The following is a 19,574-nucleotide window of genomic DNA, read 5'->3' as shown; positions in this document are numbered from 1 at the left end:
GAGCTCACAGCGGATCCGGTAGAGGCAACGACGAGGCCGGGGAGGGGCTGGAGCTCGCGAATCCTCGAAAGTTCGCCGGCGGCCGAAGGTTGGGGACGAGCTCCGGGAAGACGCTACAGGGCTCCCGTGGTCGAATGGGTTGGTGTAGAAGACGCAGAAGGCGATGGCGGTTCCTCTGAACTCATCGGAGAGGCACGGGGTGGACGGTGGCCGCGGTGATGCTCGTTGGCGGCGACGGGTGTGTTCGGTGGCTGTGCGCGAGAGAGCCAGAGGAAGAGAGGAGCTCGGGGAGAGAGTGAGAGGCCTGGGGGGCGTGGCTGTCTCCGTGGCACTAGAAGGGCCTCCAGGGCGTGAGGCAGGCAGGGAGGAGGCCACGGCGTCGCCAGCGCTCTCGCCACGCACCTGCCTGTCCTCCTGGCAGGAGGAAGAAGACCACACAGCCCCTGGTGGGCTGGGCCTCTTCTGCCAGGTAAAGCCCAGGTGAGGTTTCTGTCTTTCTCTCTTATTTCTGTTTGTTTTATTTTTATTTAATTCTTTTGCCACTGTTTTGAATTTAAAAATAATTCAAACAATGCCAAAAACTCCTCTGAAAATATTTATGCTGCTTAATGGACTTTTCCAAAAGCACATAAAAATGTTTCAGGGTATTTGGAAATATATTCTATATAAGTTATGAATATTGTTCCAAAAGCAAATAAAGTAATGATTTAAATTCAGTGCTCAAAATATTCCTCAAAAATGTTCATTATTTTTGGTTTGGTGCAAAACCTTTGCCAAAATATAACCAACATTATTTAAGGCCATTTTGATAACATTGAATGCATTTTCCAGGGTTCTTTGCCCCTCTTTTATTTAGGGTTTTGAGGCTTCCAAATTTCCTCAGTTCAAATTTCAGAATTTAAACATGATGCACACATGAAGCTAGCCTAGAGCATTACCAGAAGCTAGGGATGTGACAACGTCGGCAGTGGGCTGCATCACGACTTGGCGCGAGTGGGCATCACTACCTTCCCTTGTCGGGGCCGTAGGGCTGCAGGCACAGGAGGGAGGACCGGGTTTTTTTCCCAGGAAATTATTGGAAACTAGGAATTGGAGTTGAGTTAGACGCGTGTAATTCCCAGTGATGGCATTTCGGGATGTGGTATTAGAGTGGCCAGTTCCGCCCCCAATTCTGTGAGAATTATAATCGACCACATAAAAGAAACTAGATAATTCCGAGCCCAAACCCTGGAATCCTGAGAATTGAATACCTCCTCTTTCTCCGTCTCTCGGACGCTCGGCGGCGGCGGCTCCAGTCCAGGTACCCTCCTTCCTCCCTCGTCTCCGGCAACGGGCAAACCGCTCACCGGCCACCCTCCAAACCATGCCTACGGCGGAACATGCTGTCCTACCTGTACCCCGACCCTCCTCCACCACCGCCGTCCACCGCAGCCCACAGCCACTGTGCTTACCTCCGGTGGCCCCAGGATGCGGATCTACTTCGCCTTGCTCGATGCTGGCTGCTCTGTCTCCGGTGTTGAATTTCTCAGAATGATTGAGGTGCTCCTTTGCGCAGGGTAACTGGCGCGCGCCACTAGGGACAAATCAAGAAGCCAAACAGCAACTCCGCGGAAGGCGTGAGTCATCAGGTATGCTCTATGCTGCAGATCTCATTTTGCATGTTGCTAGCTTAGTAGCTTGCCACAAAATCAGTCCAACAATGCCAAGATTCAATGTTGAAGAAAGGCGTAATGGGATAGTGATTTGCGACCTATGCTTATCATTTTGTTTTTCATCTTAAGAGTATCCAAAGCTTATAGCCAATCTCTGTCCATGGTTGACACTTCTCCTTGCGTTTCCTGAATCTAGCAAGTGTGATCTTGTGGTCAGATGGATTCAAGCAACGGGAAGAGGAAACACAGGGGTTACCTTACTTGGACAGACAAAATGGACCAGGCTCTCCTCGATGTTCTTGTCGAGCATCACAACAATGGCAATCATACAGCGAATGGATGGAAGCCACATGCATACTGTGAAAAATGTGCGCGAGAAGTGCAATGTGGAGATCACGAGGGATCACGTGCTGTCGAGATGCAAGACCTTTGACAAGCATTGCAGTACCATCAGCAAGCTGCTCGCCCGTTCTGAATTTGGATGGGATCGAAACCAGAAAATGATCGTGATTCACAATGAGGATGCTTGGAAAATGTACATTCAGGTGGGGTATGAAAATTCGTTCCTATTGTTTCTTACTGGGATACGATTCTAGCTTCTGTTTCACATCTGGTGGTTATTTTTCAGAAAACCAAAGCAGCTGCGTGCTACAGAAACAAAGTTATCAAGAATTGGGATGCGATAAGTCTAATATTCTCCAGAGATTATGCTACAAGCGAAGATGAGAGTGCAGGCACTGAGAATGCCCAAGAAATGGCATTGAAGGGTGCCGAGGATGTCCGGGAGCTTATTCAAAATTCACCTTCAGCATCTGAACCTAGCAGTCAAGACCAGGGTGGAACGCCGACATCAATGCAACCCACTCTACAGAGCACTAGGAGGAAGAGGTTCAGAACAGACGATGCACTCTTTTGCATGTCTGGGAATATCAAGAATTCATTTCAGATATCTATGAAGCCAAATGAACCTCGAGAGGAACCAGCTAATGCATCTCCAAAGGAAATCTTTGCGGCACTTCAAGAGATACCAAACTTAGGACGGGGTGATCTGCTGAGGGCCTACTGCATTCTCACTAGCAGCGACCGCAAGTTTGAATCCCTTGTGGCACTTCCAATGGACATGAGGAAGGATTGGTTGATGTTGGAAATTGGCAGGAATTGAAGCTTATGTATGGCATATTTATCACTAGTCTTGTAGTATCAAACTATTAGCTTTGTCCAAAATATTTGCTACTGCAATGCCTGATGTTTAACTGTTCTATCTATGCAAGTACTAAAGTCGCGTGTTTTGGATTCTGCCAAGCTTCCTAATTTTCAGTGTCATTGCTGTATGTAACATTTTCAGCACCAAGCAGGTGCATACAACTGTGTGTGCCCCGGTCACACCCTGACGCATGCCCTGAATTGCATAGTGCAAATACAGCGACATTGCATAGAGCAAGTATATGCAGAGAAAAAAGAAAAAGAAACCCACCAATAGTATGTAAATTTGACACACTGAAATTTGCATCCTTTCAACTTTTAATATCGCCCTACACAAACTCTACAAAAATGTACATCTGAATACAATCTGAAATTGGCCTGGAAATGTAATTCCACGTCACAATTCATCTCTCGGCACCGTACTGCCTTCGGAGTTATGGGCCAATATCAATTCGAGAAATTTCAATATGAATGTTTGAGGTCCCAAGTCCCAACAGAGATTTTACGTATTTGCTTTCTATATCAAGTATTCAAGTTCCCCCCCCTCCTTTTGATACATAGCCTTCCTTCTGGCGGATGATGAAGATGTGCCTTTCTTCTCCTAAACGATTGATTACAAAGACAACTGCATATATCATGCTTAAAAAGCAGAGTCTATCTGTCAGGCAGGTGGAGCTTCACCTGAAGAAAATATTACAATCGACATGTCAGCAAAAGCAAGATTTGCTATTAACTGGAAATCTTCTATACAACATAAGGCAAAACGGCAAATGCAGGAATTAAGTACCAACCTTCCATTGCGAGTTTAACAAGATCATTAAAGATGTTGTGCTTCCATCAGTGATTAGTAACTTGTATCTAAATTGCCTACGCAACCCTCGTGTGTTTCATATATCTTAAAGCTGAACGCAGCATTGCTCTAGCTTTGCGGTCAGGGGCACATCCTGATGTAATCATTTCTTCATAGATGACTGGAACCTGGTACATTATTAACAAACCACAAGGTCCACAACTTCAGATCATGTGTTTTTGCTGCAAGGGCTTGCAGGTAATAGTATCAAATAAGACTAGTTGAACCATGATGCTGGTCTACTTATCCAAGAAGAGAAGGTTAGAATAGCATATCACACACAATTTGTTAGAACAATTGTAAGTAGTGCAGCATTGCCAGCATAATGAGCAGATAACATTTTGATCCAAGTTATCTATACCAGCATTGCAGTAAAGAACATTTTGAAGGAGTTTGTGTTTACCTTGTCGAACTGCTCAACACGGATTAGAGCTTTCATTAGTGTCGTGTATGTAATAACGTCAGGCTTAAAATCCTGAAATTTGATGGGCAAAATAAATAAGACTTTTCATAAGATTCAATTGCGTAGATGACCAGAGGTTTAAGAGAAGTAACATGATGCAAGTCAAGACAACACAATGAGCGCAAAATATCACTTACATTTTCCTTCATGAATTGAAGCACAGAGAATGCTTCAACAACCCTTCTATCCTCACCAAAGGCGTTGATCAATGAGTTGAGCACTACCGTGCTAGCCTCAAGTCCATCCGCTCTCATGGCCTTGACTACATTTAACGCATGGTCTGCCAAACCCTGGAAATGGTCCATTCAAATGCATCATTAGATTATGCAGATCTTGTTAGTAGAAAAGTGCCGGCTAGCATGACGAAAGTGACTACCAAAGCTAGTTAGTTATCCAGGATGTAGAAAAATACTGGGTAGTATGAAAAAAAAATTGTTTAGTGTACTATCAGCAACAGTTTTGCATCGACATTATCAAAGATAGTTAGCTAGGGAACTAAGAGAATTGGCAAGGAACACTCATGGTCAATCATAAGCCATAAAGAAAAATCCACACTAAAAACGTCCCATACCCTTTGGGCATATGCATTGACAAGGGCATGGTACATGGTGGGCGATGGCTTCAGTCCGTCAGCTTTCATCGCCTCAATGCAATCAATTGCCTCCTTGTACCTACCAGACCTCCCATACACATCCACAAGTGTAGTGTAGGTGATAATGTTGGGAACCAAGCCCTGTTCCTTCATCTCTGACATCATTGTTTCCACCCCCACCCATCGCTCTTGTTCACCAAGCAAATTGATCATGATGTTATATGTGGTCGTTCCTGGTGGGCAGTTACTTTCACGCATCTCCTTAAACAGCTCCATGGCGCGATCATGCCGCCCTCCCTTACAATGCGCATCAATAAGTGTGTTCCATGTGACAACATCCGGTTCAATCCCTTCTTCACGCATCCGGTTAAACACATCCATGGCGTGCCCAAGGCAATTGTACTTCCCAAATGTATCTATCATGACATTGTAGAAATGCCGATCCGGCTGCACACCGCTTGCGTGCATCTCACGTAGCACCGCAAATGCCTTCTGCCAATCCCCCCTATCACGGAACCCCGCAAGGATCCGGCTGAACACATACGAGCTCGGTTTAACTCCATCGGCTTCCATCTCCTTGAGCAGTATCCTTGCACTCTCCCATCTTCCAGCCCTCGTGTACGCGTCCACGAGCAAGCTGTAAGTGGCCTCATCGGGCGCAACCCCGCACTCTGACATTTCATCGAGCACGTGCTCAGCGTTCTTGAGCGACCCAATTTTGACATACCCTTTGAGCAGCGCGTTGTACGCGCGTGTCCTCGGTTTGATTTCTCCGGCAAGGAAGAATTCCAAGAACAGCGCTTCAGCCTCGGGCACGCGACCGGCGATGCCGAGCGCGGAGATGAGCGCGGTGACGGCATTGGAGCGTGGCGTGAGCCCGATGGCCTGCGCGGAGGCGAGGAGCTCGAGCGCTGCGTCCGGGAGCGCGGCCCGCGCGAAGGCGGAGATGAGGTCGGAGAAGAGCGGCGCGTCTGGCTCGAGGCGCGACTCCCTGAGGTCACCGAGGAGGCGCTCGAGGATGGCGGCGTCGGGCGGGTCCCGCGTGTTGAGCAGCGAGGCGAGGAGATGCGAGTAGGAGGCGAGGTCCGGGAGGAAGTTGTGCTCGCGGATGAGTGCGAGGAGCCGCAGCGCGATGGCGGGGCGGGAGGCCGCGGCGGAGGCGGCGAGGAGGGAGTTGAGCAGCAGCGGGGAGGGTGGGTCGGAGAGGGAGGGCGGGAAGGAGAGCAGCAGCGAGTGCGGGAGCAGGCGGCCGGAGACGGAGAGCGAGTGGATGAACGAGGAGAGGAGCAGGTCGAGCGGGAAGCAGAGGCGGTGGCGCTGGAGGAAGGGGAGCAGCGCGAAGGCGAGCGGCAGGGACGCGTCGCTGGCGGCGAGGCCCCGGAGCAGAGCGTGCCACTCGTGCGACGGCACGGCGGAGTAGGACGCGGCGAGGCGGCGCTCGGGGGCTGGCACGATGGGCGGAGGGGACGGCGAGGTGAGCGAGGCGACGGTGGAGGGGTCGGAGAGGTAGGCGAGCAGCGGCTCGAAGTCGTAGCGGCTGGCGGAGACGGAGACGGAGACCGAGGAGGTGGTGCAGCTGGGTACGGGGAGGCGGAGTCGCTGGCGCTGGCGGTGGTGGGGGAGGAAGGTCGGGGGGAGGAGGGAGGCGGGCATGGTGGTGATGGACTGGAGGAGGCCGGGAGAGCGAGTGGTGGAGGCGCGGGAGAGTGGGCTTTATCTGGTTTTGCGATTTCTTCCTTTTCCGCCTCTTGTTTCCTCTGTTAAAACTGGGTCTGGCATGTGGACCTTCACGCATCAGTGGCACTCGAGCTTCAACGATTTGGCCATTCTCAGGAGACGGTTTCACTTGCGGCTAGTGCATCCTCCACATCGATCCTTTGCTTGGTGGCTTGATGCCAAAACAAATTGCTCCATCAAGATAGCTACCAAGTTCCTATTAAACAGATTGCAAAAGATAGTTCTGCCTATGACGTGTCAAAAACACTCTTATATTATCAGAATCGAAACAAACCAATCACCAAATTCACCTATCATCGCCGGCATAACCATAAAAACTTATATTATGAGACATGCTAACCAATATAGTTCTCTTAAAATAAAACTATTCAAGATTGTTTAAAGCAACCCCAACGCGGCGACCCATTTCGTCCGCGCGCGTCCATTTGGGTTGGTGCGGCCAGAAAAGTCGGCCCAATGCGGCGATCCAAACGGACGAGCGTTCTCTTTTCGTCCGCCCGCCGACCGTTCAGCCGGGCGCCTCCAGGGCAGCCACCTGGTCCAAAGGAGGCGCACGTCTCCTCGTCGGCTGGCTCCTTCGTCAACGCCCGCAAGCTGTTCGAGAATTTGCCAATGTACAAAATGGACTCCGCCGACGAGTTCTTCTTCCACAATTTTCTTTGCGGCTCCAATGATTCCTTGTCCAATGACGAGGAGGAGATCTCGGCTGCCGTGTTGGTCCCTCACCACCTTAATAGCCAGCGGTCGTTGTTCCTTGGCTCAATCTCGGGGCACCTTTCGACATTGAATCGCAACCGAGAGAGCGGCCATTTTCTTCTTTGGAAGGATTACTTTGACACAACCAACCCATTCACACATCAGAAATTTCGGTGGCGTTTCTGTATGAGTAGGCATCTTTTCAACCGTATTTGAGAGGGGGTAGTCAGATACAATGACTATTTCGAGTGCAAAGAGGATGCCATTGGAAAGATTGGCTTCTCATCTTATCAGAAATGCACTGCCTCCGTCCGGATGCTTGCATACGGAGTGCCCAGTGATCTCATTGATGAGTACGTCTGTATGAGCGAGTCTACATGTCTAGACTCCATGTACAAGTTCTGCAAGTCTGTGATTGCTGTGTTTGGCCCTGAGTACTTGAGAGAGCCGACTGCTGAAGATACAACTCATTTATTGGCGATGAATGCTAGCAGAGGCTTCACAGGGATGCTTGGCAGCATAGACTGCATGCACTGGGAGTGGAAGAACCACCCTTCTGCTTGGCAAGGGCAGTATAAGGGCCATGTCAGGGCTTGCACTGTCATACTTGAGGCTGTGGCCTCACAAGATCTCTGGATCTGGCACTCTTTCTTCGGCATGGCCGGATCACATAATGATATCAACGTGCTTCAACACTCGCCGGTGTTTGCAAGGCTTGCCGAAGGCAACAGCCCTTCGGTGAATGTTACCATTAACGGCCACACCTACGACAAAGCATACTACCTAGGTGACGGCATCTATTCTTAGTGGACCACTATTGTGAAGACAATCCCCAACCTTGTCAGAGAGAAGAGGAAAAGAATTGCGCAAGAGCAAGAAAGTGCCAAGAAGGACGTCGAGCGTGCCTTTGGTGTTTTGCAATCTCGACGGGGCATCGTTCGGTATCCTGCTAAGACTTGGAGCACGAAGAAGCTTTGGGAGGTGATGACTGATACGTCTCCAATGTATCTATAATTTTTGGTTGTTCCATGTTATTATATTATCTGTTTTGGATGTTTTATATGCATTAATATGATATTTTATATTATTTTTCAGACTAACCTATCAACCTAGAGCTTAGTGCCAGTTTCTGTTTTTTCCTTGTTTTTTGAGCTTCGCAGAAAAGGAATACCAGACAGAGTCCAAACGGAATAAAACTTCATGATGATTTTTCTTGGAACAGAAGACACCCAGGGGACTTGAGTGCAAGTCATAAGAGCCACGAGGTGGCGGCAAGGGTGGAGGGCGCGCCCTAGGGGTGCCCCTCTACCTTGTGGGCCCCCGCTACCTCTTGAGCATGTGTTGGTTTTCCCTTGAAGAGGAAAGGGTGATGTAGCAAAGTAGCGTAAGTATTTCCCTCAGTTTTTGAGAACCAAGGTATCAATCCAGTAGGAGGCTACACGCAAATCCCTCGTACCTGCACAAACAAATAAGAACCTTGCAACCAACACGATAAAGGGGTTGTCAATCCCTTCACGGCCACTTGCAAAAGTGAGATCTGGTAGAGATAATAATAATATAAATATTTTTGGTATTTTTATGATATAGATTGAAAAGTAAAGATTGCAAAATAAAATAGATCGGGAACTTATATGATGGAAAATAGACCCGGGGGACATAGGTTTCACTAGTGGCTTCCCTCAAGATAGCATACATATAATGGTGGGTGAACAAATTACTATCGAGCAATTGATAGAAAAACGCATAGTTATGAGAATATCTAGGCAGGATCATGTATATAGGCATCACGTCCTCGACAAGTGGATCGAAACGATTCTGCATCTACTACTATTACTCCACACATCGACCACTATCCAGCATGCATCTAGAGTATTAAGTTCATAAGAACAGAGTAACACATTAGGCAAGATGACATGATGTAGAGGGATAAACTCAAGCAATATGATATAAACCTCATCTTTTTATCCTCGATGGCAATAACACAATACGTGCCTTGTTGCCCCTGCTGTCACTGGGAAAGGACACCGCAAGATTGAACCCAAAGCTAAGCACTTCTCCCATTGCAAGAAAGATCAATCTAGTAGGCCAAACCAAACTGATAATTCAAAGATACTTGCAAAGATAACAAACCATACATAAAAGAATTTAGAGGAGATTCAAATCTTGTTCATAGATAATCTTGATCATAAACCCACAATTCATCGGATCTCGACAAACACACCGCAAAAAGAATTACATCGAATAGATCTCCAAGAAGATCAATGAGAACTTTGTATTGAGAATGAAAGAGAGAGAATAAGCCATCTATCTAATAACTATGGACCCGAAGGTCTGTGGTAAACTACTCACACTTCATCGGACAGGCTATGGTGTTGATGTACAAGCCCTCCGTGATTGATTCCCCCTCCGACGGAGCGCCGGAAAAGGCCCCACGATGGGATCTCATGGGTGCAGAAGGTTGCAGTGGTGGAAAGAGGGTTTTGTGGTGCTCCTGGATGTTTTCAGGGTATATGGATATATATAGGCGAAGGAAGTCGGTCAGGGGAGCCGCGAGGGGCCCACGAGGGTGGGGGCGCGCCCACCCCCCGGGGCGCGCCTCCCTGCCTCGTGGCTGCCTCGTTTCTTTCTTGACATCCACTCCAAGTCTCCTGGATTGCATTTGTTCCAAAAATAACTCTCTCGAAGGTTTCATTCCGTTTGGACTTGATATTCCTTTTCTGCGAAACACTAAAATAGGCAAAAAACAGCAATTTGGGCTGGGCCTCCGGTTAATAGATTAGTCCCAAAAATAATATAAAAGGGCTTAGTAAAGCCCATTAAACATCCAAACAGGTAATATAATAGCATGGAACAATAAAAAATTATAGATACGTTGGAGACGTATCAAGCATCCCCAAGCTTAATTCCTGCTCGTCCTCGAGTAGGTAAATGATAAAAACAGAATTTTTGATTTGGAATGCTACTTAGCATATTTCTCAATGTAACTTTCTTTATTGTGGCATGAATATTCAGATCCAAAAGATTCAAGATAAAAGTTTAATATTGACATAAAAATAGTAATACTTCGAGCATACTAACAAAGTAATCATGTCTTATCAAAATAACATAGCCAAAGAAAGCTTATCCCTACAAAATCATATAGTTAGGCCATGCTTCATTTTCGTCAAACAAAATGCTCCCATCATGCACAACCCCGGTTTCAGCCAAGCAATTGGTTCATACTTTTTAACGCGCTTCAGCTTTTTCAACCCTCACGCAATACATGAGCGTAAGCCATGGATATAGCACTATGGGTGGAGTAGAGTATGATGATAGGGATTATGTGAGAGAACAAAAAAGGGAGAAAGTCTCATATTGACGCGGCTAATCAACGGGCTATGGAGATGCTCATCAATTGATGTCAATACGAGGAGTAGGGGTTGCCATGCAACGGATGCACTAGAGCTATAAATGTATGAAAGCTCATCAAAAAGAAACTAAGTGGGTGTGCATCCAACTTGCTTGCTCACGAAGACCTAGGGCATTTTGAGGAAGCCCATCATTGGAATATACAAGCCAAGTTCTATAATGAAAAATTCCCATTAGTATATGAAAGTGACAACATAGGAGACTCTCTATCATGAAGATCATGGTGCTACTTTGAAGCACAAGTGTGGAAAAGGATAGTAACATTGTCCCTTCTCTCTTTTTCTCTCATTTTTTTCTCTTTTTTTGGTGGGCTTCTTTGGCCTCTTTTTTTATTTGGGCTTCTTTGGCCTCTTTTATTTTTCATAAAGTCCGGAGACTCATCCTGACTTGTGGGGGAATCATTGCTTCCATCATCCTTTCCTCACATGGGACAATGCTCTAATAATGAAGATCATCACACTTTTATTTATTTACAACTCAAGAATTACAACTCAATACTTAGGACAAAATATGACTCTATGTGAATGCCTCCGGCGGTGTACCGGGATATGCAATGAATCAAGAGCAACATTTATGAAAGAATTATAAAGGTGGCTTTGTCACAAATACTATGTCTGTTGGGGAATGTAGTAATTTAAAAAAAATTCCTACGCACACGCAAGATCATGGTGATGCATAGCAACGAGAGGGGAGAGTGTCGTCCATGTACCCTCATTGACCAAAAGCAGAAGCGTTAGAACAACGCGGTTGATGTAGTCGTACGTCTTCACGGCCCGACCGATCAAGCACCGAAAACACGACACCTCCGAGTTCTAGCACACGTTCAGCTCGATGATGTCCCTCGAACTCCAATCCAGCCGAGTGTCGAGGGTTCCGTCAGCACGACGGCGTGGTGACGATGATGATGTTCTACCGTCGCAGGGCTTCGCCTAAGCACCGCTACAATATTATCAAGGAGGATTATGGTGGAGGGGGGCACCGCACACGGCTAAGAGATCAATGATCTGTTGTTGTGTCTAGAGGTGCCCCCTTGCCCCCGTATATAAAGGAGCAAGGGGGGAGGGGGCGGCCGACCAGGGAGGAGGCGCGCCAAGGGGAGTCCTACTCCCACCGGGAGTAGGACTCCCTCCCTCCTTGTTGGATTAGGAGAAGGGGGAAAGAGGAGGGAGAGAGAGGAAGGAAAGGGGGGCGCCGCCCTCCTCTCCTTTTCCTATTCAGACTAGGGGGAGGGGCGCGCGGCCCTGCCCTAGCCGCCTCTCCTCTTCTCCACTAAGGCCCACTATGGCCCATTATGCCCCCGAGGGGTTCCGGTAACCCCTCGGTACTCCGGTAAAATCCCGATTTCACCCGAAACACTTCCGATATCCAAATATAGGCTTCCAATATATCAATCTTCATGTCTCGACCATTTCGAGACTCCTCGTCATGTCCGTGATCACATCCGGGACTCTGAACAACCTTCGGTACATCAAAACTCATAAACTCATAATATAACCGTCATTGAAACTTTAAGCGTGCGGACCCTATGGGTTCGAGAACTATGTAGACATGACCGAGACACGTTTCCGGTCAATAACCAATAGCGGAACCTGGATGCTCATATTGGCTCCTACATATTCTACGAAGATCTTTATTGGTCAAACCGCATAATAACATGCGTTGTTCCTTTTGTCATCGTTATGTTATTTGCCCGAGATTCGATCGTCGTTATCTCAATACCTAGTTCAATCTCGTTACCAGCAAGTCTCTTTACTCGTTATGTAATGCATCATTCCATAACTAACTCATTAGCTACATTGCTTGCAAGGCTTATAGTGATGTGCATTACTGAGAGGGCCCTGAGATACCTCTCCGACAATCGGAGTGACAAAACCTAATCTCGAAATACGCCAACTCAACATGTACCTTTGGAGACACCTGTAGAGCTCCTTTATAATCACCCAGTTACATTGTGACGTTTGGTAGCACACAAAGTGTTCCTCCGGTAAACGAGAGTTGCATAATCTCATAGTTGTAGGAACATGTATAAGTCATGAAGAAAGCAATAGCAACATACTAAACGATCAAGTGCTAGGCTAACGAAATGGGTCAAGTCAATCACATCATTCTCCTAATGATGTGATCCCGTTAATCAAATGACAACTCATGTCTATGGTTAGGAAACACAACCATCTTTGATTAATGAGCTAGTCAAGTAGAGGCATACTAGTGACATTATGTTTGTCTATGTATTCACACATGTATCATGTTTCCGGTTAATACAATTCTAGCATGAATAATAAACATTTATCATGATATAAGGAAATAAATAATAACTTTATTATTGCCTCTAGGGCATATTTCCTTCAATGTCAACTACATGATCATGCAAAAACAATATGACAATGATGGAGCGTGTCATAATAAATGGAACAGTGGAAAGTTGCATGGCAATATATCTCGGAATGGCTATGGAAATGCCATAATAGGTAGGTATGGTGGCTATTTTGAGGAAGATATAAGGAGGTTTATGTGTGATAGATCGTATTGTATCACGGGGTTTGGATGCACCGGCGAAGTTTGCACCAACTCTCAAGGTGAGAAAGGGCAATGCACGGTACTGTAGAGGCTAGCAATGATGGAAGGGTAAGAGTGCGTATAATCCATGGACTCACATTAGTCATAAAGAACTCATATACTTATTGCAAAAGTTTATTAGCCCTCGAAGCAAAGTACTACTACGCATGCTCCTAGGGAAAGGGTTGGTAGGAGTTAACCATCGCGCGATCCCGACCTCCACTCATAAGGAAGGCAATCAAAGAACACCCCATGCTTCTAATTTGTCACACAACGTTTACCATACGTGCATGCTTCGGACTTGCCAACTTTAACACAAGTATTTCTCAATTTCATAATTACCCAACTAGCATGACTCTAACATTACCAACTTGAGCATGCGTTGGTTTTCCCTTGAAGAGGAAAGGGTGATACAACAAAGTAGCGTAAGTATTTACCTCAGTTTTTGAGAACCAAGGTATCAATCCAGTATGAGGCTACACACAAATCCCTCGTACCTACACAAACAAATAAGAACCTTGCAACCAACGCGATAAAGGGGTTGTCAATCCCTTCACGGCCACTTGCAAAAGTGAGATCTGATAGAGATAATAATAATAAAAATATTTTTGGTATTTTTATGATATAGATTGGAAAGTAAAGATTGCAAAATAAGATAGATCAGAAACTTATATGATGGAAAATAGACCCGGGGGCCATAGGTTTCACTAGTTGCTTCTCTCAAGATAGCATAAGTATTACGGTGGGTGAACAAATTACTATCGAGCAATTGATAGAAAAGCGCATAGTTATTAGAATATCTAGGCATGATCATGTATGTAGGCATCATGTTCGCGACAAGTGGATCGAAACGATTCTGCATCTACTACTATTACTCCACACATCGACTGCTATCCAGCATGCATCTAGAGTATTAAGTTCATAAGAACAAAGTAATGCATTAGGAAAGATGACATGATGTAGAGGGATAAACTCAAGCAATATGATATAAACCCCATCTTTTTATCCTCGATGGCAACAATACAATACGTGCCTTGCTGCCCCTGCTGTTACTGGGAAGGACACCGCAAGATTGAACCCAAAGCTAAGCACTTCTCCCATTGCAAGAAAGATCAATCTAGTAGGCCAAACCAAACTGATAATTCGAAGAGACTTGCAAAGATAACAAATCATACATAAAAGAATTCAGAGGAGATTCAAATATTGTTCATAGATAATCTTGATCATAAACCCACAATTCATCGGATCTCGACAAACACACCGCAAAAAGAATTACATCGAATAGATCTCCAAGAAGATCAAGGAGAACTTTGTATTGAGAATCAAAGAGAGAGAAGAAGCCATCTAGCTAATAACTATGGACCCGGAGGTCTTTGGTAAACTACTCACACTTCATCGGAGAGGCTATGGTGTTGATGTAGAAGCCCTCCATGATCGATTCCCCCTCCGGCAGAGTGCCGGAAAAGGCCCCAAGATGGGATCTCACGGGTGCAAAAGGTTGCAGCGGTGGAAATAGGGTTTCGTGGTGCTCCTGGATGTTTTCAGGGTATATGGATATATATAGGCGAAGGAAGTCGGTCAGGGGAGCCACGAGGGTGGGAGGCGTGCCCACCCCCCTGGGGCGCGCCTCCCTGCCTCGTGGCCGCCTCGTTTCTTTCTTGATATCCACTCCAAGTCTCCTGGATTGCGTTTGTTCCAAAAATAACTCTCCGGAAGGTTTCATTCCGTTTGGACTCCGTTTGATATTCCTTTTCTGCCAAACACTGAAATAGGTAAAAAACAACAATTTGGGTTGGGCCTCGGGTTAATAGGTTAGTCCCAAAAATAATATAAAAGTGCTTAGTAAAGCCCATTAAATATCCAAAATAGGTAATATAATACCATGGGACAATAAAAAATTACAGATACATTGGAGACGTATCAGCCCCTCGGTGACTCCCTGACCTAGATCTTCCCCCTATATATTCACATATATTTCAAAACCCTCAGAAGCATCCAGGAAAAACACTTTTCCACTACCACAACCTTCTATTCCCGTGATATCCCGTCTTGGGGCCTTTTCCGGCATCCTGTCGGAGGGGGATTCGATCACGGAGGGCATCTACATCAACTCTATTGCCCTTCCGATGAAGCGTGAGTAGTTTACCTCAGACCTAAGGGTCCATAGCTAGTAGCTAGATGGCTTCTTCTCTCTCTTTGATTCTCAATACCATGTTCTCCTCAATGTTCTTGGAGATAGATATGTCTCCAACGTATATATAATTTTGATTGTTCCATGCTATTATATTATCTGTTTTGAATGTTTTATATGCATTAATATGCTATTTTATATTGTTTTTGGGACTAACCTATTAACATAGAGCCGAGTGCCACTTCCTGTTTTTTCCTTGTTTTAGAGTTTCACAGAAAAGGAATACCAAATGGAATGAAAATTTCGCGATGATTTTTCTTGGACCAAAAGACATCCAGAGGGCTTGGAGTGCATGTCAGGAAAGCCACGAGGAGGCCACAAGGTCGGGAGGTGCGCCCCCACCCTTGTGGGCCCCTCGTGACTCCACCGACCTATTTCTTCCGCCTATATATTCTCAAATATCCCAAAACCTACGAGGAGAGCCATGAAACCATCTTTCCACCACCACAACCTTCTGTACCCGTGAGATCCCATCTAGGGGCCTTTTCTAGTGTCCCGTCGGAGGGGGATTCGATCATGGAGGGCTTCTACATCAACACCATTGACTCTTCGATGAAGCGTGAGTAGTTTACCACAGACCAACGGGTCCATAGCTAGTAGCTAGATGGCTTCTTCTCTCTCTTTGATTCTCAATACCATGTTCTCCTCGATGTTCTTGGAGATCTATTCGATGTAATACTTTTTTGTGGTGTGTCTGCCGAGATCTGATGAATTGTGGATTTATGATCAGCTTATCTATGAATATTATTTGAATATCCTCTGAATTCTTATGTGCATGATTTGATATCTTTGCAAGTCACTTCGAACTATCGATTTGGTTTGGCCAACTAGATTGGTCTTGCTTGCAATGGGGGAAGTGCTTGGTTTTGGGTTCAATCTTGCGGTGCTCGATCCTAGTGACAGAAGGGGAACCGACACGTATTGTGTTGTCGCCATCGAGGATAACAAGATGGGGTTTTCATCATATTGTTTGAGTTTATTCAGCTACATCATGTCATCTTACTTAATGCGTTACTCTGTTCTATGAACTTAATACTCTAGATGCAGGTAGGAGTCGGTCGATTGTGGAGTAATAGTAGTAGACGCAGGCAGGAGTCGGTCTACTTGATACGGTGTGATGCCTATATTCATGATCATTGCCTTAGATATCATCATAATTATGTGCTTTTCTATCAATTGCCCGGCAGTAATTTGTTCACCCACCGTAATATTTTCTATCTTGAGAGAAGCCACTAGTGAAACCTATGGCCCCCGGATCTACTTTGCATCATATAAGTTTCCGATCTACAATTTTAGTTTTCTATTTACTTTCTTTGCAATCTTTTACTTTCTGTTCCATAAATCAAAAATATTACTTTACTGTTTATCCATGTATATCAGATCTCAATTTGCAAATAACCATGAAGGGATTGACAACCCCTTTATCGCGTTGGGTGCAAGTTGGTGTTTGTTTGTGCAGGTATTCGGTGGCTTTTGTGTTTTATCCTACTGGATTGATACCTTGGTTCTCAAAACTGAGGGAAATACTTACTCTACTTTGTTGCATCACCCTTTCCTTTTCAAGGGAAAAACCAACGCAAGCTCAAGAGGTAGCAGGAAGAATTTCTAGCGCCGTTGCCAAGGAGATCTACGCCAAGCCGAGACATACCAAGTACCTATCATAAACTCTCATCCTTCGCATTACATTATTTGTCATTCACCTCTCGTTTTCCTCTCCCCCTCTTCTAAAACAATTTTCGAAAAGATTTGCCTTTTCTTCGCCCTTCTTTCCGTTCGTATTTTCGTTTGCCTTTGTCTTACTTGGCTCGTTTGCTTGTTTGGTTGGAATAATTGTATATTTATTGCAAATCAGAGAACCTAAGGTTTATGGATCTCATCCACTTGCTAATCTTTTTAAGAGATCCAATTATGATGAACCAATTGCTAGTGAGTTGAGTGCACTAGATTATCTTTATGAAGTTTTGCTTGAAATTCGTGAATCTGAAAATTGTGATGAAGAAATTTATGAAGTGATTCACGATAGCTCATTGAATAAAAAGCATGATTGCATTTTACTATAAATTCTATTGATGTCAATTGTGCTAATGATATGCAAAACCCTAAGCTTGGGGATGCTAGTTTTGCTATGTCCACTACTTGTTGCAATGATCATGATTGGGGTGATTCTTCTTATGATCTTGTAAATTTATTTAAGCCCCATGATGAATATGGGATTGATAATGTTTGCAATATTATTGAAAGTGAGTTTGGAAGAGTGTCAACTTTATATTCCACATATTTGGAGAATGTTCAATCTTATGAAATTTTTGATAAAAGTCGGTTTGGAAAGGTCATGACTTTAGTTAATGTTAATCCCACTATTTTGGAAGAGTGTCAACTTCGCATGCATGTGGATCGTGTTGAGAATATGTTATGTGATAGCAATATTGTTGAATTTGCTTATGATCCTACATGTAATTATTATGAGAAAGGGAAATATTGTGGTAGGAATTTTTATGTTACTAAATTATGCTTTAAGTCTGAGTATCGTGGAGCGTAGATCACCGCGGCGAAACTCACGAAGGTGGGCATCAACATCGAGCCCCCGCGTCGCTCCTAGGAGCGGCACAGGCGGATCCCAGCGCCGGCGCCCCACTACTCCCCATCCCCTCCCATCCTCTTGCCGTCGCTGGCACACGCCAGCGGGCAAAGCCTCCAGGCGGCCGGTAGCGGCGGGATTTGTTTCCCCACGCGCGCAGGTGGTGGACGGGGCTCGGGTGCTGCAAGTCAACGGCGGCTCCGGCGGCGTGGATCTGGCCCCTGGCGGCGCTCAGGCAGCTCTGTCTGTGCGGATCCGGCTGGTGGCTGCATGGGGCGGGCGGCTTCTGCTGCTCACGGTTGGCCCTCGCGGTGGCTGCCGCGAGAGGTGCAGGCTGTGGCCCTCGGTGGTAGGCGGGCGTGTATCTGCTCGCGGGCGGCTGCAATGGAGGTGCGGCGCGGGCGCTCTTGAGGCCGGCGGCGCAAATCTGCTTCCTGGGGTCGTGGGCAGGGACCGACGATGTGGGGCGAGCGTGTGGGGATGTTCTTCGGCTGCAGCGGGGCGGATCTGAGAGCGTGATGGCGGGTGGTGCTTGGACGCCGGGGCGGCGGCCCCGGACCTCTTCTTTGGCAACGACGGCTGTGGTGGCTGCATGGGCAGCGCCATGGCTGGAGCTCGGGTGCGTATGTGCTCTACGGCAATGCATCGGCCGTCAGTCGTGCTAGGGACACTTGGTGCTGGCCGGAGGGTTGGCTGCTGCTGTTGCGCGGGGCTTCAGATCTGACCAGACGTGGCCAGTTCTGGCTCCTACAGTGGAGATGGGGTAGCCTTGTCGACGGCTCTGCGTGGTGCGGGTGGCGGCAGCGAGGCTGTTCTGATCGGTGGCTCCGGGCTCTGGAGGTTGGTGGTGGTTCAGGCAGGCGGTGGCTCTCGTGTGCCGGTTCGAGGGAAGGGCTTCCTCTGGCTGCTTGGGGCGAGAGCCTTGCTCCAGCCTTGGCCGAAGCCGGCGGCGGCGACGCCTATGGGCGCCGCACACCTTCTTGGAGGCGTCGTCGTTCGAGGCCTTCGACCTCTTCTCTCACACTCCGGGGGAAACCATTGCTCCAGTTCTTGGAGCGGATGATGGCGGTGCTCCGGTGTCGTGGTCCTTCGTGGAGGCATCGTTCTGGAGTGGTCTTGGCCTGGGAGAGTCATCGGCTCGGGTGGTGCGCGGCCTCGGGACCGACGTGGAAGTCGGAGCGGCGGCTGCGGATCTCGTCGTCTTGGAGGGGTGCCGGCCTGGTCACGTGGGTGGCAGTGTCGTTGGCCAGCCTGGTGCGCGGCCTCGGGGTCGGCATGGATGTCGGAGCGGCGGCTCCGGACACGGTGGTTGGGTGTCGGCTCCGGTTGCTGGGGTGACGAAGCTGACGGCTCGCCTAGTGTGCGGCCTCGGGGTCGGCGTGTGGGGTTTCTGTCTGTACGTCGAAGCGGCGGCTCCGGAGATGGTTGTAGGGTGTCGGCTCCGGTTATTCGGGCAGCAGAGCACGCGGCTTGCCCGGTGTGCGGCCTCGGGGTCGGCATGGATGCCGGAGCGGCGGCTAGGGTCTTGGTTGTTGTTGGGTGTCGGCTATGGGTTGCTTGGATGACGGAGCCGGCGGCCCGGCTAGAGCGCGGCCCTGGGGTCGGCGTGTGTTTCTTTCGGTTATCCCTGATTAGCCGTGAATGTTAG

The 19,574-nt window shown here is 47.2% G+C and overlaps 2 protein-coding genes and 1 pseudogene across 3 annotated transcripts; 2 read left to right on the top strand and 1 right to left on the bottom strand.

Annotated features, from left to right (window-relative positions):
* Nucleotides 1-1,117: 1,117 nt before the first annotated feature.
* On the top strand, nucleotides 1,118-2,948 carry LOC123044598 (uncharacterized). 2 transcript variants are annotated; one of them, XM_044467387.1, is made up of 4 exons: nucleotides 1,118-1,300; nucleotides 1,556-1,628; nucleotides 1,870-2,197; nucleotides 2,281-2,948. In XM_044467387.1, the coding sequence occupies exons 3-4, from the start codon at nucleotides 1,946-1,948 to the stop codon at nucleotides 2,812-2,814; spliced, it is 786 nt and encodes a 261-aa protein (XP_044323322.1). In that variant the 5' UTR covers nucleotides 1,118-1,300; nucleotides 1,556-1,628; nucleotides 1,870-1,945; the 3' UTR covers nucleotides 2,815-2,948. The 2 variants fall into 2 exon arrangements, with proteins under 2 accessions (XP_044323322.1, XP_044323323.1); XM_044467388.1 differs by having other exon boundaries at nucleotides 1,126-1,300; nucleotides 1,849-2,197.
* Nucleotides 2,949-3,140: 192 nt separating this feature from the next.
* Nucleotides 3,141-6,428, bottom strand: LOC123044597 (pentatricopeptide repeat-containing protein CRP1, chloroplastic). The gene is made up of 5 exons (XM_044467386.1): nucleotides 4,740-6,428; nucleotides 4,306-4,458; nucleotides 4,109-4,180; nucleotides 3,647-3,833; nucleotides 3,141-3,536 (listed from the first exon to the last, which is right to left on the bottom strand). The coding sequence occupies exons 1-4, from the start codon at nucleotides 6,411-6,413 to the stop codon at nucleotides 3,723-3,725; spliced, it is 2,010 nt and encodes a 669-aa protein (XP_044323321.1). The 5' UTR covers nucleotides 6,414-6,428; the 3' UTR covers nucleotides 3,141-3,536; nucleotides 3,647-3,722.
* A 12,016-nt stretch (nucleotides 6,429-18,444) lies between these two features.
* LOC123039188 (uncharacterized) lies at nucleotides 18,445-19,574 on the top strand (annotated as a pseudogene).

Source organism: Triticum aestivum, chromosome 2B (genome assembly GCF_018294505.1).
Source record: "Triticum aestivum cultivar Chinese Spring chromosome 2B, IWGSC CS RefSeq v2.1, whole genome shotgun sequence".
NCBI lineage: Eukaryota > Viridiplantae > Streptophyta > Magnoliopsida > Poales > Poaceae > Triticum > Triticum aestivum.
The sequence above is the reverse complement of the archived record's forward strand: the minus strand, read 5'-3'. Positions and strand labels throughout refer to the sequence as shown.

Coding starts and splice junctions, on each gene's coding strand:
- LOC123044597 (XM_044467386.1), bottom strand. CDS start 6,413: ATGCCCGCCTCCCTCCTCCCCCCGACCTTCCTCCCCCACCACCGCCAG. Junction 4,459..4,739: donor TCAATGCATATGCCCAAAGG/GTATGGGACGTT, acceptor GACCATTTCCAG/GGTTTGGCAGACCATGCGTT. Junction 3,834..4,108: donor GTGTTGAGCAGTTCGACAAG/GTAAACACAAAC, acceptor ATAATGTACCAG/GTTCCAGTCATCTATGAAGA.
- LOC123044598 (XM_044467387.1), top strand. CDS start 1,946: ATGTTCTTGTCGAGCATCACAACAATGGCAATCATACAGCGAATGGAT. Junction 2,198..2,280: donor CTTGGAAAATGTACATTCAG/GTGGGGTATGAA, acceptor GTTATTTTTCAG/AAAACCAAAGCAGCTGCGTG.